At 45.2% G+C, this 17,662-nt stretch overlaps 1 protein-coding gene across 1 annotated transcript in view; it reads right to left on the bottom strand.

Annotated features, from left to right (window-relative positions):
- Nucleotides 1-896: 896 nt before the first annotated feature.
- Nucleotides 897-17,662, bottom strand: part of UNC13A (unc-13 homolog A) — a gene marked incomplete at its 5' end in the record, with an annotated part of 76,468 nt that continues 59,702 nt past the window's right edge. The window contains 7 exons of the mRNA XM_044685309.1: nucleotides 897-1,221; nucleotides 2,336-2,495; nucleotides 2,636-2,728; nucleotides 11,365-11,421; nucleotides 13,064-13,211; nucleotides 16,962-17,042; nucleotides 17,404-17,460. Of these exons, the coding sequence (XP_044541244.1) occupies nucleotides 897-1,221; nucleotides 2,336-2,495; nucleotides 2,636-2,728; nucleotides 11,365-11,421; nucleotides 13,064-13,211; nucleotides 16,962-17,042; nucleotides 17,404-17,460 (921 nt within the window). The remainder of the gene's footprint in view (nucleotides 1,222-2,335; nucleotides 2,496-2,635; nucleotides 2,729-11,364; nucleotides 11,422-13,063; nucleotides 13,212-16,961; nucleotides 17,043-17,403; nucleotides 17,461-17,662) is intronic.

Raw genomic sequence — 17,662 nt, 5'->3', positions numbered from 1 at the left:
ACCCCCACCAGCCCTGGCCCAGTTTCCCTCAGAACCCTGAATGGAATTGGGTGCCTGAGGGTTTGTGTGCTTTTAAAACGTCACTTTTTTTTTTTTTGCAAACACCAAATCTGGGGATCCCTCCCCAAACCCTCTTCCCAGCTTGCCTTTCAAAGGCCCAGCCTCTGAGTACCCTCCCTCCCCCCATCCCTGAATGGCTAGGGCCTCGGGCCCCTGCTTAGAGTCCTGACTCACTGTCCCCAGCCCCACAAAAGGGCTCTGAGGTCCTCCCTGGGTAATTGCCCTGCTCCTCTTCCCCCAGCTACAGGCTTGGGGGTAGGGGGTATGTCTGGTGGTGATAATAGGGCAGACGACCTGTATGGCTTTTCTGCGAGTGTGGATATGGCTCCCCGGGAGAGGGGAATATCCTAGGGCTGCCCCCTCCCCCCCTTCCTCCCATGGAACATGTTCACCTACCCGGTCTGTCCCACAAGCCCCCCCGGGGGGGGGCGGGACTCCGACCTTCCCGATCTCGAAGCAGGTAAAGTCTCCGGGAGCTCAAGATAGAACCCAATCTCCCCATCTCCCTCCGTTCATTAACGAGGTTCTGCTCAGCGGGGCAGAGTGAATGGAGTATGCCGGGAAACAATGGCTCTTGCCCCTCAGTTCCCTGGGGTGGGATGAAGTGAGGAGCGCCTCTTCTCCTTCAGCTCCCCTACCCGCTAGAGGGGGTGGCAGGAGCAGAGGGCCCTCCCCCACCCCACCTCTCCCCGATGGACAGGACTGAGGCCAGGACCCCGCCCGACGGGAGGAGGGGCCTCCCGGGCTGCCCAGCGCCCGAAGAGAGAGAGAGCTTCCCCGCGCCGACCAGGCCAAGACAGCCTCGGGGCCCCTCCCTATCAGCCCAGCCTAGCTCCCTAGGGCCCAGGCCCCTGCCCAGACCCGGGTCCGGGTCCGGCGCCGCCCTCCTCAGCAGAGCGGGTGTCCGATTTGAGCTTGACGAATTCCTTGGCCACCTCATCGTTGCTACGCTGAGAGAGGATACGCAGGACGGTGAGGCCGGTGTCGTCCATGTGGATGCGGCGGCCCAGGGGCAGCCAGCAGGCGCAGCTCCCGCGCTGCAGCAGCTCCTTGAGCTGGAGCACGGCCAGGCCCACCGTGCGGTCCTCGCGGGCGAAGCAGTAATCCTTGACACACACCTGCAGCTCGTAGCACTCGGGGCCCGCGTCTGCGCTCAGCGTGCTGGGGGGTAGGGGAGAGGGGCCTGAGTGAGAGCCCGCCCCGCAGCCGCCCAGACAGCCCCGCCCCGCGCACCTGTCTTGGGCAGCTCCCTCCCCCAACCAGCCTGGGACTTAGAAGATAAGCCCTAGAGGACTGGTGGAGGCACCTTTCCCCAGATCCACAGAAGTGGGGATTTGAACCCAGTTCTCCTGGACCCCAAACCCATAATCTAGTCACTCTGCCATGCCCTCTCTTTTGGGCTGTTATTAGTGCATTAAAAATGGGACTTCCCTGCAGATGTTACACTGTGCAAATGTGTCTATTTGTACAGATGTTGCCCCTGTGTGCCACTGCTATTCTTGTGCCCCTTAAACAGGTTTGCTGCTCCTCTGCAGATGTTCTGTCTGTGAAGGTGGCACCGCTCTTCCCGGGCAGGGTTTTGTACCCATACACATGTTTCTCTAGTGTTTGTGCAAGTGTTCGTTCTCGGCAGATACCGATGCGGGGACTGTGCGTCTGGACATGCACTTGTGCATGTGGTACTTTTGGGCAGGGTCCTACCTTTGCAGGTGTTTCCCACAGGGCTGCTCCTTGCGAGTGGAACGTGGAACGTGGTTGGCGCTTACATATATTGTTACCCTTCTTCAGTTGTGAATATATTGTTACCCCAGGCAGCCCTTTACCCCTTTACTAGTTGTTAGCTAATACGTTACTAGGATATAGACTACCTATGTAACTAGTAGGTTGCTAGGTAACTAGTTGTCACCAATATATAGACTACCTATGTAACTAGTAAGTTGCTAGCTAACTAGTGGTCACCAATATATATGCTACCTATGTAACTAGTAAGTTGCTAGGTAACTATTTGTCACCAATATATAGGCTACCTATGTAACTAGTAGGTTGCTAGGTAACTAGATGTCACCAATATATAGGCTACCTATGTAACTAGTAGGTTTCTAGCTAACTAGTGGTCACCAATATATAGACTACCTATGTAACTAGTAGGTTGCTAGGTAACTAGTTGTCACCAATATATAGACTACCTATGTAAGTAGTAGGTTGCTAGGTAACTAGATGTCACTAGGACTTGTTAAATACTTGTACGTTTCCTCCCAGGCCCAGCCCTACTCACAACTGGAAGGTCTCGTTGTACTTGGGAGCCCAGCTGTTGTTCTTGGACTTGGTGGCAAATTTCCTTTTCTTGTCACTAAGCTGGGGCCCAATGATATTGACCTCGATGAAAGGCCGAAAGATGCCTGACGTTTGCCACTTGAGGTCATTGGCTGCCACAACTGTTCCAGAGAAAGGAGAGGGCAAGTCAGGCTCTAGTCAGAGGTACCAGGTCCTATTTCCCACTCAATCTGGGGCCCCAGTGGAACTGGCTGAGTGGTCTAGAGGAAGGCTCAAGCCCAGCCTTCTGGCCCACACTTACCTTTCACTGTAACCTTGTGTTCCCCAGTACCTGGGTGGGTGAAGAGCTCCACATGGACAGAAACCTCACCGACAGGGTCATCCACTCCTGATCCTGATGGTGGTAGGGTAGGAGACAGTGGGTATGAGCTCTGTCCTCTACTTGGAGACCACAAGCAGTGTTCTCCGCACACACATACACACCCACAACAGCCCATTCCCATGCTGGCGGCTTCAGGTCAACAACACTAATGGGACAGGTCATTTAGGGGAGGATGGGGAAAGGAGGCAATGAAGTGGGAGCAGGAAGAGTCCTGGTATAGGAACCCTGGAGACAGAGAATAATGAACTTCAAGTCAGACAGGCAGCTCTAGCTCCCTTTCTTCAAACCCCATCTCCAACACTTACTGAGCACCCATTAACCTCTCTAGGTCTCAGTTTCTCCATCAGCAATTAGGATAATCAGATCTGTATCTCACAGGGTTTGTAGTAGGGTTTAAATGAGATCACCAAATTTTAGACCTGGGAGAGATGTCTGAGGCCCTGACAACTACCAGGAAAGACATCCTCACTACAGTTTGCCCAACAAATGAATGGTCAGCCAGCATCTTTGTGACAAGATCGGACATTGGTGGTCCTTATTTTAAATAGTTGTCATCCTCTTTCTTACTTTGCTTAGAATAGTCTCAGTACCTGGTCACTAGAAAAAGTGTTTTGGGGGCAGCTAGGTGGCTCTGTGGATAGAGAGCCAGGCACAGAGACGGGATGTCCTCGGTACAAATCTAGCCTCGGACACTTCCTGGCTTGGGTGACCGTGGGCACGTAACTCCCATTATGTAACCCTGACTGTTTGTTCTTCTGCCTTGGAACCAATATTCAATATTGATTCTAAGACAGAAAGTAAGGGTTTATTTTTTAAAAGAATAAATTATTTGAAGAGACAATATCCTTAGGGAAAGCCGTGCAATAGAATGTAAGTTCCTTGAAGGTAGGGGCTGCTTCATTTTGCCCTTGTTCCCCCTAGCATCCAGCCCATAGTAAATGCTCAGTAAAAACTTGCTGAACTGAACTGTCAAACCTACTTGTTCCTAATGATGATGGCTGTTTTCATTTTAGAGAGCTCTAACTAGTATAAAGTTTTCTCCTCTGGCCCCTTTCATCCATCCTACTTTTATTTCTTCCCAACACCACCCGTTACTTTTACTTCTGCCCTCTGCAGCCAAGCAGAATCCCTCTTCCACATGGCAGCCCTTTGAGAACTTGAAGACATTTCCGTGTCCTTCCACATCTTCTATTCTTCAAGTTAAATAGCCTCAGCTCTTCAACCTTTCTTCACATGACATCCTTCACCATCCTGTTGCCTTCCTCTGGACACTCTCCAGCTTAGCAGTGCTCTTCCTTTTTTATTTTTTTAGTATCAGTTTTAAGACAGAAGAATATCAAAGGCTAGGCAACTGGGGTTGTGACTTGCCCAAGATCACACAACTAAGAAGCGTCTGAAGCTACATTTGAGCCCAGGTCCTCCCAACTCCAGGTCTGGCACTCTCTCTAGCCAATGTGCTCCCTAGCTGTCCCTTCAATGTTCTTCCTAAACTGTGGCATCCTAACCTGAACATGGTATGCCAGATGTGGTGTGACCCAGGAAGAGCATGAAAGGACTTTCATTTCTTGACTCCTGGAAGCCACAGATCTCTTCAAGCAGCCTGAGATCAAGTAAGCCTTTTTGGCTGCCATATTACAGTGTTGACTCACATTCCACAGCACACCATTGCCTCATATTGAACCTGTGGTCCACTAAAGCCCCCCAGATCATTTTCAAGTTGCTGTTGGAAATAATGTATGTAAAGTGCTTTTTGTAATTTAAAGCAAAATATAAATGCCAATTGTTCTAATTAATGATTTGTAATGGTTTACACGTATATAATATTTTAAGGTACCAAAATATGTTGTCAGTATCTCAGTGGAACCTCACAATAGTGTGGTAGGTGTTGTTATTGTCCCCATTTTACACATGAGAAAACTGAGGTGGAAAGTGGTTCAATGAATCTCTCAGGAGAACATAGTTACTAAAGGTCTGAGACAGAATTTTCAGTGGCTCCTTGTTGCCCTTAGGATGTGCAACAACTGGGTGGTACAGTGGTGTCAAATTCAAATAGAAATGGGGCTGCTAAACTTTATATTAATTGACAGTATATTAACAGAAAACCACATGTTAACATTATCTATGACCTGTTGTATTTTTATCTATTTTGTTAAATATTTCCCTATTCCATTTTAATATGGTTTGGGCTGCTCATGGAAGTGTTGGGGGCTTTGCATTATGATACCTTTAGTATATTGAATCTAGAGGTTGGAAGACAAGAGTTCAAATCCTGCCTCAGACACTTCCTAGGTATCTAACTGGGCACATCAAGTAACTTTTCTCACTTTCTTCATCTGTAAAATGAAGATTAAAAAAAACCAACCACTTCTTGCTTTACAGGCTTGTTGCAAGGTTCAAATGAAACAATGTGGATAAAGAACCATGCAAATAGAGTTGTTATTATTATTATTATTAAAATATCAACTTTTCGGCCAGGTACTTAAAGCCCTAGACAGTCTGGCTCTCATCTACTTTCCAAGTTTATTTGACATTACTCTCCCTTCATACACTCTATGCCCCCGCCACTGAGCCTGCTCACTTTTCTCATTCCCAAAGACCTGGCCTCCCATTTCCTGCTTCTGTACCTTTGTACATCCCACACCTGCAATGCCTCCTCCCCTCCATCTCTTAGCATCCCAAGCTTCACTCAAGGTTCAACCCAAGAGCTCTATCCTCCAAGACTTTCTGCACTGCCCTGATTGTTAGTCCTCTTTTCTCCCTCCATTTGTCTTGTATTTAGTTACATGTTTACCTGTGGTGCCCTTCCACACACCCCTCCCTTTATCCTGAAGACTATAATCTTCTGGAGGCCAGGGATCCTTTTTGAGTTTGTCTTTATTAGTAGATCACCCTGCACCCAATAATATACTTGTTGGGTTTGACTGGGGAAAAGCCTCCTGAAGGCAAATATGTTACTAATAAAACTTGGCTGTTTCCTGAATCTCATCAGGAAGCCATAACATCTCTGTTGAAGAAGAAAGAATTAATTTGCAGTGTTTAATTAGAGTCATGTGCAAAGCATTGTGGGGTAGTGGATAAAACACTTGAGTTTAGAATCAATAGACTTGGGTTCAGACACGTACTAGTTTTGTGATCGATCCTAGATAAGTCATTTAATTACTGAGAGCCTCAGTTTCTTTATCTATTAAATGGGGATAATAACATTTGTTTTGGGGGCAGCTGGATGGCACAGGAAATAGAGTACCCAGCCTGGGATCAGGAAAAGAAGTTCAAATCTAGCCTCCAGTGCTTACTAGCTACAAGACCCTGGTCAAGTCACTTAACCCTGTTTGCCTTCATCCTTCATCTGTAAAATGAGCTGGAGCCAGTATCTTTGTCATGAAAACCCCAAAGGAGGTCGTAAACAGTTGGACACAGCTGAATAACAATAACAATAAAAATCGCGTGTATTAGCCACCACATGGAGCGATTTTGAGGAAAGCGCTTTGCAGACTTTGCAGTAATATAGAAATGTGAGTTGTTTGGTTGTAAATTGTTATGTTGGGATGAACGTGTTGGGATAGAGGGATTTTAATGGGCAGAGAAGGCCACATGATGTAACGGGAAGACCTCTGGCCTGGGAATCCGGGGCCATGAATCCTAGTGCCTCCTTTGCACCCATGTGTTCTCTCTCTGGTCTTACTTTTCTTACTGTGAAACGAGAGGGTTTGATGGGATAATTCCCAAGATCGCTTCCAGCTTTACTGCTCTATATTCTTAGGCAGCATTCTATGTTCCATGCCAGAGAATAGCTTCGAAGCCTGACTCATTTTGCTGGTTCTACAAAGCTTGACATTACTGTAAAGGATTAAGGACAAGTTGGATATGGCTTCCCTGAGGGACTGTGAGAAATTCTCTTTTCCATTGTAAACTGTGCTTCCTCTCGGGAGGCAGGACCATGAAAAGGACCCTCTTAACCTGCTGTAATCTACTCTTTTTCAATATATAACCTTTTCCCCACCATATTCCCAAACCAAGGCATTTCTAGCAGCCATGAGGAGCTCCAGGCACTCTGAGATTTGGCTGGTAGATAACAACGGTTAACTCATTCAATGGAGCTTTACTCGGCTCAATTAACTTGAAGTGTTCTCCTGATGCTGATCCTTGTTGAGTATCTTTCACTCTTTGTGGCCTAATAAACCTCTTTTTTGTTAATTACTAAAGAAAAAAAAAGCATATTCCAAAACCCATCACTCATCTGCTGAACCTCGCTATTGTGCATGACCTCAATTTCCCCAATTTTGTACGCTTTCATCACTGCATTTAGCACAGTGCCAGGGCACGTAGTAGGTACTTGATAAATGTTTATTGAATTGATCAGTCTCTTAACTTTGTATCTTCCTCTCCTAACTAACTTTGTATCCCTTTCACTTCATTTTTTTTTCTGTTCTCATAAGATTATAAGTATCTGAGCTCTACTCAGGTTGGATGAAGAGTCTGACCATGGTGTCCATAGTGGAGGTTTTCTCTTCTGCTACAAGTAATAAAAATGACTTTAAATCAGAAAATGCAGGTTAATTGAGTCAGTTCTTGAACAGCATTCTAAAGTTTCTTTCAGAGTTGAAATTCTGTGTTCCACGGTTCCCTCTCAGACCTGAAATTCTGGATTCTAGAGTCCCTTCTAGCTCTGAAATTTTGTTCTCATTTAAGGTAACTCTCAGCTCTAACATTCTGTGAACTATTTCCTATGTCCTAAGGCAGCATTGGTGAACCTTTTAGAGATTGCATGCCCAAACTGCACCTTCAAGCTGCCTGTGGGCCCCTGTATTAGCCTAGACACAGAGGGAGGAAGTGCTGACATTGGGCTGCTGGGTGGAGGGGCATGTAAACATTGTCCTCAGGTGCAGTGGAGAGGGAATGGAGCACATTTCTCCAGCACTCTGGGGCACATGTGCCATGGCTTCACCAGCATGGTAAAAGTCAGATTTTCTAGCTCTAACATTCTGTGGTCTTTGTTCTAAGTCCTTTCTCTTTATGATCTCCTGTGTTCTAGGGTCCCTTCCAGCTCTAACACTGTGCTCCACATTCTAGGGTCTCTTCTCTTTCCAATTTTCTATGTTCCAAAGTCTTTTTCATTTCCAACATTCTTCTAGCTCTTGGTTTTAAGCAATGCTGAGAAAGACAGCTGGAGATAAGAATATGGCATTTTCCTCAGCACTATCTTGGGCACAGAAGGCATGAGATTTTGGCGCACTAGGTAGATAAATTCTAGAAGAATAAAGGTTGTCAGGTGAACAGAGCCAAGGTCATCCATATCTGTTACCTTGACCTTGGTCTTTGTCCAAGATTTTCCTAATGAGAAGATGAACCATCCATAAAGAGAGGTGAAAGATTTAGGATGCAGAATGAGATATGTGTGTGTGTGTGTGTGTGTGTGTGTGTGTGTGTGTATGTGTGTAGATATACGTATAGATACACACATGGTCTTTGAGGAAATTTTGCTTGACTACATGAATTTACTGCATGAAATGTGTATTTCCTTTCTTTTTCCAATGTGAGGGTGGAGAGAAAATGTTAATTTAAAAAAAATTTTATTAAAAAAAAACAAGTTATCTTCCATCTTACAATCAATACTGTGTATTGGTTCCAAGTCAGAAGAGTGGTAAGGGCTAGGCAATGGGGGTTAAGTGACTTGCTCAGGATCACACAGCTAGGAAGTGTCTGAGGCCATATTTGAACCCAGGAATGCTTGAATCTAAGCCTGGTGCTCTATCCACTGAGCCACCTAGTTGCCCCCATTTTTTCTTAAGAGAGAAAGGTGGAGGGGATGCTACAGATATGAAATGGTGTATGCCCTTTCAGTTGAGGCCATTGTTTTATTACTTTGTCACATGAGATCTCTTGTAAGGTAACTTATAAATGTTTGTAATGCAATGTAAAAATTTAAAAAAGGAAAAAAGAAGAAAAAAAGGAAGTGGATTCACTAACCAGCAGACGGGCCATTCTGCTGTGCTGGGCAGTAGTTCCAGCTCTTTAGTGTCTGGTATTTCAATCAGTCTTTTCGGAAGTGTCTTGACTAGACCCTGCAGGGCCTCCTCACCTTTGAGCAAATCTCTTAACGCTGATGCTTACTGCTAAAGGGCAGGCCTTGCGAGAGTGATGTGAATCCCCAACCCCAGACTCTTTTGTCCACCCTAAGCAGCACTGGAGGTTAAGCCATAGTCTTTGTGCCCTGCCTTGCTGATGGCTCATGGGGAATCTGTGATGAACTAACATCCATGGAGCCATAGAACCTCACAGCTGGAAGGGACCATGGAAGGCAATTCCAACTCTTGCCTGAACCATAGTGTCTCTGACAAGTGGTCATCTATCCCCTGCTTGAATACCTCCACTGACAAGGAACTCACTACCTACAAGGCATCCTCCTCCATCTATATTTGGTTTGCTCTGATCATAAGGAATTTCTTCCTTATGTTGACCTTGAATCTGCATGTGTTTTGGTTCTACAACTTCTACCCATTGCACCTAATTCTTCTTGACTCTGGGGGACAAAAAGAAGGAGATAAATATTTCTTCCACATGCTGGACTTTCATACATGTGAAGGCAGCTATCATGTCTGTCTAAGTCTTCTTTTTTTAAACCCTTACCTTTCATATTAGAATCAATACTGTGTATTTGTTCTAAGGGCAGAAGAGCACTAAGAGCCCTAGGCAATGGAGGGGGTTAAGTGACTTGCCCAGGATCACACAGCTAGGAAGTGTCTGAGCCAGATTTGAACCTAGGACCTCCCATCTCTAGGTCTGGCTCTCAATCCACTGAGCCACCCAGCTGCCCTCTCTGTTCTCCTTTTAGTAGACATCCCCAGTTCCTTCAAATGATCCCATGATCCTTCAGTCCCCTGCTCTTCTTCCTTTGTCATTGCTCCAGCATATCAATATCCTTCCTAAATATGATACCCCAAACGTAATATTCCAATGTGGTCTGTCTAGAGGATGGATAGAGGGACTCTCACCCCCCTCTCAATCTAGACTGTAGTACTAGCCTCTAAGGCACATCCCAGAGTCCCTCCTCGTTCCTTCTTTGCTGACTCTCAACGTGGCTTTGTGGTTCCCTCCAGGGGAATTAGGACCTACCTCCGAGTGGGACCAGGGACCACCCAAAAGTGGGACCTGTTGCCGCCAGCAGTCTAGGCCCCAGTTCATCTCCCCCTCTGCACCCCCTCTCCCTCCCCACCACACTGCAGGCAGCTCCCCATCCCCCATGAGGGCAGGCTTGCCAGATGGGACATGCAGCAGGTGGGTGGGACTGGAGGAGGTGGCAGCTGCTAAGGGGATGAGATGGGAATCGTTTATTCCAAGCAGAACCAAATAGGGACAGCTTGGTTGGGGGCTGAAGAGAAGTAGACCCAGGCTGGGGGGAGGCCATGGATCCCCTTGCCCTGGGGCTCAGATGCTGAGCCCCTTCCCCCATTCCCAACAAGTCACATGCTCAGCTTCATCTCCCTCCCCTCTAGAATCCGATGCTTTTTATGCAAGCGTCAAACCAGACCCCAGGATGTTCAGGATAAGGGTGAGGGGGGTAAGAAGGGAGGATTCGAGGGTGGGTCACACATCCGCCAGGCCCCCAAGGCTGGGGAGAGAAAGGGATAGAGAAGTGCTGGGCCCCCCACCATGGGATTGGGAGAGTCAGAGCCTGAGGCCCACCCTGTTTTGCTGGCTCCAAGGGGAAGGGCCTTGTCAAGCTGCCCCTGCCCCCATATTTAGGGCCTAGTTCAGGGAAATAATGGGAAAGGCCCATTCCTTTCTTCCGAAGGCTTTGCTCACCACTGGACCTGACCACTAGGGATTTGAGGCATGGACCAGATGAGGCAGTGGGTGGTATTAGAATCCAGACTGAGAGAACTGGAATCTATTATGGAAAAAAAAAATGGGATCTAGCTCAGAAAAAGAAGAATCTAGCTTAGGAGAGAGCTGATCTGGTCCAGGGAAGAACAGGACGAATGAATCAGTTCAGGAGAATGCGAACCTAAAATTCTGACTGAGATAACTGAATCTGGGATGACCTCTTAGAGAAAGAGAATTTCTCTTTCCCTCCCCTCTCCTTTTCCTACATCTAGGTTTTCTCCTCTGTGAAATGGGAATATTTATCTAGATGGTCTTTCATAGTCCTCCTAGCTTGGGCATTCGATGATTCTAACTAGGATTGTTTAGTCTAGGAAAAAAGCTTGCAGGTGGTTTAGAAAATCTGGGTTCTTAGGCCCTGGAATTTTGTAGTTCTTAGGTCAGGCTGGCAATGAAGTAGTTTTGTTATCTTCTGGCCCAGAGATCTTTCCTTTCCTTCCCTCCCCTTTGGAACCAGCAACCTAATGTGCCCTCCCAACTCCCAACCTTTCTGACCCACCCCCAGCTCAGATCCTAAATCCCTGGCCCCATGGTGGAGAGGGGGAAGTTGGGGCTGGGGTGGCCAGGGTATGCCCCAGTGGGTATGAGCATAGCAGGCCTGGCTCAGCCACCAGGCCAGCCAGGGGGACAGAGGGAGGGAGCAAGGGATGGGGCCTTTTACTAGCTGGGCATTAGGAGGGTGCTTCAGGGAGTGAGGGGCAGCGACCAGGGCACCGAGAGTGCAGGGAGAGGGTACCAGGGACGGGCAGGCGGGCAAAGAGACGTACCCTTCTCAGGATAAATTTCTTCACTAAGAGTAAACCTAATACCTTTTCCACCATGAACTAGTAAAGGGCAAGAGGAGAGACACAGAGAAAGGAAAGAGAGAAAGAAATAGGGAAACAGAGACAATGAGGGAGACACAGAGAGGCAGAGAAACAGGAGACAGACAATTAGAGACAGGCAGAGAGGTAAAGATCAGGAAATAATAGGGAAAAAAAATCCGAGATAGAGACACAGAGGGGAAGTGAGGAAATCAATGAGACCCACGAAGGAACAGGGAGACAAAGACAGATAAACAGGAAGACAGACCCAAGAGGTAAGGAGAAAGGAGAGAGAAGACAAAGAGGAGACAGACAGGAGAATAACAGTGTCATAGAGGGAGAGAAGGAGAGTGAGGAGAGGGTTGGGAGTTGAAAGGAAAGAAAAAACAAGAAAGAGAGAAACATCAGCTCCCAACAGACAGATGGACAGACAGATGAGACAGACTGGCCCCTGGGGCTGTGAGGTGCAAGAGTTAGGTCAGAGCATTAGAGTAGCAGGCAGAGGAGGGGGAAGGTCTCTGGCCCCCGGCCCTACTCCTCTCAGCAGTCTTGGGTTGGTAGGTGACTTTCCTTGGATTTCCAGATACCCCTTCCCTCAAACCCAAAGCCTGGTGGGGACTTGGTAGAGGTTATCTCTAACACTCCTCCCTGGCTTCTGAGTTACAATGAATGGGCCTGTAGTGTCCAGGATTGGGCTCAGTTCCACGGAAGTCAAGGAGTTCTTCCTATTTAGCCTCTATTCCACCCTCCCCACCTCCCAACTCCTAGCTAGGTCCAACCTTCTCAGGGGGGGCCTCTGTAGGGGAGTGAGGAAGAGAGTCACACAATGATGACCACTTTGGAAGATCATTCCAAGATCCCACCATACCCTCACTCCCTGTCCCCTGCCCTCACTCCCTCAAAGGTCCTCTTTAAATGGATTCTCATCATGGAAAATGGAGCTCTGGACAGAAAGACCTCTGGGAAAGTCAATGATCCAGCTCAGAAAAGAACCAAGGAGTCTTCTTGGCCCCTGACCTGCCTCCCACTAGTCCTGTAGTCGATGGCAGTGTAGAAGCTTCATGAGGCAACCTGGGGCCTCTTCCCACAACCCAGTCACCTCAGTCCCAGGTACTGACTCAGAAAGGGACCAAGAGAGAACCAAAATGAAGAGAGGAAGACTGAGACATTAATCTTCTTCCTCCTCCTCCCCTATCCTTAAGCCAAGCTAAAGGACATGGGTTCTTGCTTCTTGGCAGTAGAGCCTGGCACAGAAGATGTTAATTTGATGTAGCTTCCTTATACCAGCCAGGAGTGGCAATCCAACTTTCTCTACCCACAATGCTCAGCTCTAAAATCATGTTTCGATGATCTCTGAACCTTGTACTAATTCATATCCTCTGAATCTTGCCCCTTGCTCCTGTGATCTCATAGAGGCTCTTATCAAAACTTATCAAATGTTGCTCTTTCCTCCTCCCACCCCAACTCTATGACCCAGCCTGGAATAGAGACCTTGAGGGTGAAAGAAGAACATAACTGATATTTGTTAGCAGAATGGACTGAGGGACACCTGGGCTTTTCCTGTGCTCCCCAGTGCCTATGCTGGGGCACCAGGCATGAACCTCCCTCCTCCCAGGATACTATGGCCAGCTTTGGGCGCGGGAAGGGGGTGGGCAGACCTTACCCTGAGCAGACTGAGTCTGGACAAAAGTTTTGATGAGCAGGTCTGTGGCCTGCGTGTAGAGAGACAGGGCATAACGGAGGGACTGCAGGTCTGGGCTTTTTTCCAAGAAGGTCTTCTTGAGCCCCACGCCACCAGCATGGAAGTATTGCTGTAAAGGGAGAGGGTGGGTCAGAGGTGGCTCTCAAGGACTCTCTCAGTCTAGAAGCACCAAAGTCACATTTTCCCAGTGTTCCAAGTATGGTGAGATGATTGTTGGAAGGAGCATCAGGATGTCTGAGTTCTATTCCTAGCTTTTGCTCTCAACTTGCAATGTGGCTGGCAAAATCCTATCCCCTCTCTGGGCTCCAGCTACCATATCTGAGTAACCATCTCCACCAATCAACAAGCATTTAATCAGTATGTGTGAGGTGTCGTGTAAGCACTGGAAGTATAAAGAAAGGCAGAAACGTGATTCTTCACATTCTAATAGATGTCTAGAAAAGAATAGGGCTGGGCTGGATGCTCTCTAAGGTGCTATCTTTGACATTTAAAGTTCTAAACTCCTTTCTAGCTCCATAAGTAAGTTTTAGGGCAGCTAGGTGGCACAGTGGAGGGCCCAAAGGCAGGAAGATCTGAGTTCAAATCTCTCCTCAGATACTTACTAGCTGTGTACCAGTCAAGTCACTTATCTCTATTTGCCTTGGTTTCCTCATCTGTAAAATGAGCTTTAGAAGGTAATGGTAAACCATTCCAGTATCTCTGCCCCCCCCAAAAAACACCAAATAAGGTCACAAAGAATCAGTTGAACGTGACTAAACAACAATAGTAATAATAACAAATTAGTTTTAAGCTCCTGTCTAGTTCTAATATTTCATGTTCTGAGGTTCCTTTTAGCATTGGGCATCCTAAAGCCCCCTAGCATATTCTCCTTCCTTCCTCAATGATTTCAGTGCCTACCTTAAAGTCTTTCTCTCTACTTTAGACCCTGCCCTCACACCAGAGGACATCGACATACAAATGAATGCTCCCTAGTTCTTCAATCTCCTCAAATCTTATGACCTCGCTCCAGCTAGCTATATACAAAAATGGTTATACTATGGATCTTGCCGACAACCACGAGTATGTCACTTCATATTCATAAACTACCATATTCTTTACTTGATCATAATATTTTTGTATCCTATCTCTTTCTATGCAGTATAACCTCTTTTCTTTATCCTCATTGGCTTGTGTTTTTTCAGACTAAAATTCCCTTCTCTGGAAATTTGTTCAGTCATTTTTCAGTCATATCTGACTCTTTGTGACCCCATTTGAGGTTTTCTTGGCAGAGATATTGGAATGGTTTTGACGTTTCCTTCTAGAGCTCTTTTTACCAATGAGGAAACCTAAGCAAACAGGGTTAGGTGACTTGACCAGGGTCACTCAGCTAGTAAATATCTAAGGCTGGATTTGAACTCAGGAAGTCCCCAGGCCTGGTACTCTATCCACTGCAACCACCATGCTGTTTCCCTGGAAAATACTTCCCTTCGGTGTTGTTTCTCACTATTAGAATGAAAACTCCTTGAAGGCAAGTATTGAAATAAGATTTTTTTAAGAGCCTACATAATGGGTATCTGGCATATAACAGGTATTTAATAAATGCTTTTGTATTTATTCAATCATTCATTTACACATCATTTCTTGAACTAAATTCCTAGGCTTTTCACCTCCACTCTACTTCAGCTATAAACGAAGCAGTCACATCTTAGATCATACCAACGTCTAAAACCTGGTTTACGATCCTAAATTCTGAAAATTTCCCCTCTGGTCACAATCCTTTCATCTTTTTTTACTCCCCTGTTCCTCCCCTACCCATTCTTCACCCTCATTATGACCTTTGGATCCTGGCTCTCTGTCCCCAGATTAGTCACTTCACTCTTCTGAAATGGTAGCTTTTCTTTCTGTAAAATCTGGGCTATGCTATCTTAAATACTTGCCTTACAGGGTTGTTGGGATATATGATATAATGTTCAAATGATATAATACGTGTTTATATTATAAATGTTACATTATTTACCCATATAATATATTACTAATGTTCTATATTAGTTTATATATCATAATGTATATTTATTATAAATATAGCATTTGTATTATTACATTACACAGGTTATATAATATTATGTTATGTTCAAACAATATGATGTATATTTATATTATAAATATCATTTTTACATCTGTATTATATATCACGTTATATAGTATTAAGTTATGTCAAATGACATATATTAATATTATACATATGATATAATTTATATCAATATTATTGCATATTATATGTTATATATTAATTTATGTTGAAATAATTTTATTATATCTAAATAACACATTTGACATACTCAATAAAATTTAATATTATAAATATATTATTTATGTATTATTATATTACACATGTTATATAATATGAAGTTATATTCAATTCATATTATATATAGTTATATTACAAATATATTATCTGTATTATAATTATGTCACAATATTTATGTTCAGATTATATGATATATTAATATTATACATATATTATTTATATAAATATCATTGTATGTCACATATGTAATATTAATTTGTTAAAATGATTTATTATACTAAAATATGTTAGATATAAAATAGAAAGTGATATTATAAATATATTATTTTATAATATCTATATATTATTTTGTTTCAATGATTTTCTTTTATATATAAATAGTATGTAGTATGTAAATAAAATTCTAACATTATAACTATATTATTGCATGTTACATATGTTACATAATGTGTCAATTTACATTACAAATGTTCAAATGATATTATGTATATTTAAGTATAGATTGTTATTATGTCTTTGGATTCCCAAACCTAGTATCTTACTCATCCTTCTCTGAGCTTCATTCCTGACCCTCTGGACTTTGTTTACGCCTCTGAGCAGCCTTCGCACATAAGAAGTACATCCTGCCCCTGGAGCCCCTCTTCTGCTTGACCAGTTCTTCCTAGAAGCTCCATTTTGAGGTTGTGTCTTCATTCCTCTTCCAGCTTCCTTTCTCTACTGTGCTCCCTTAGGAGCACCTTCTACTCCCCTCCATCCTTTCATCTTCCTTTTCTAAGCTATCTTCTACCATTAGAACATAAGCTCTTTGAGGGCAGGCATTGTCTTTCTTAATGTTTGGCTTTACATTCTTAGCAGTGTAGCACAGTGCTGGGCATTTATGAGTACTTAATAAACGCATGTTGACTCGACTTGACAAAGTGCTTAGTAAATGTGGAATTGAAGCAAATCTAGATGCTGAGTTCTAAAGGCCCTCTCCAGCTCTGACACGTTCCAGGGACCTCCTAGTTCGGACATTCTATGTTCTTAATTCAAAGGTATTTTATTTTTCCAATTACATGTAATACTTTTTCAGCATACGTTTTCTAAAATTATAAGATCCAAAAGGTCTCTCTTCCCTCCCTTTCCTCTCCCCACTTGGAGATGGTAAGCAATTTGATCTGGGCCATACACGTATGATCACACAAAACAGTTCCATACTGGTCATTGTTGTAGGAGAACACGCATACAAAACCACAACTAAGAGAATATGCTTTGATCTGCATCTGACTCCAGCAGTTCTTTCTCTAGAGATGGATAGCATTCCCCATCATAAATCCTTCAGAAGTGTCCCAGATCCACTGCATTGTTGAGAGTGACATTCTGTGTTCTAAGAGACTTCCCAGCTCTGGCATTCTGGGTTCCAAGGTTCCCCTCCCATATCTGACATTTTAGCTCCTAAGGGTTCTCCCATCTCTGACATTCCATGTTCTAAAGGCCCTTCTTTCCCTGATAGTCAATGTTCTAAGGGCCCTCCCAGCTCAGATGTTCTCCTTCTGCCCAGTAGCTGGGGGACGTGGAGTTGTGGTTACTTACCTTGATAGTGTCCAGAGCCAGTTCCACCACAGCACACTGCTTGGGGGTCAAGCTCTTGGCCTCCTCTCGTACCATGTGGTCCTAGAAGGACAGCAAAAAGAGAAGGTTGAATGACTCTGCCAGTTGACATACTGATTTGGCCCCTTAATGATCTGCCCCGGCCTAGGAATGAGGAACCCAGGGGTCCTGAACTCTCAGACTGAGATAAATTTTTCTGCCTTTGGGGCCCGGTCCTTCTTGCTCTGGCATTCTGTGTTCTATGAGCAGGCTCTAGAGTAATGGAAGTGGAGGTCAAGAACCCTTTATAGCCTATAATTCCTGACCTCAGGCCTCTCTGGAAGGCCTGAAACCTGAATTGAAGACACCAGTATGAAGATTCCTACCAACAACCACCACCACATGAGCTCTCCAAGTCTTCTCTGCCCCCATCCTTCCAGCTCACCTTGAGCTTTGAGAGTTGGCCCAGCTCCTTGGCAGCATTGAAGATCATTTGAGTCCCCTGCAGAACACATAGAGATACCCAGGGAAGGGGGTGAGGAGATGGTTGCAAAGTCCCATGTCCCTGGGTCCCATCCCACCCTTCTGAATGGAGCAACCAACACCCCTTTACTGGGTCTGGGCTGAGTCACCTTACCCACTACAGGGCTGATGTGCCCTGGGCCATGGTGGCAGGGAGGCAAATCCCAGGCCTCCTGGCATTA

The sequence above is a fragment of the Gracilinanus agilis genome, chromosome 1 (assembly GCF_016433145.1).
Source record: "Gracilinanus agilis isolate LMUSP501 chromosome 1, AgileGrace, whole genome shotgun sequence".
In the NCBI taxonomy this organism is placed as follows: Eukaryota; Metazoa; Chordata; class Mammalia; order Didelphimorphia; family Didelphidae; genus Gracilinanus; species Gracilinanus agilis.
Note: the sequence above shows the minus strand (reverse complement) of the source record. Positions and strands in the feature narration are given on the sequence as shown.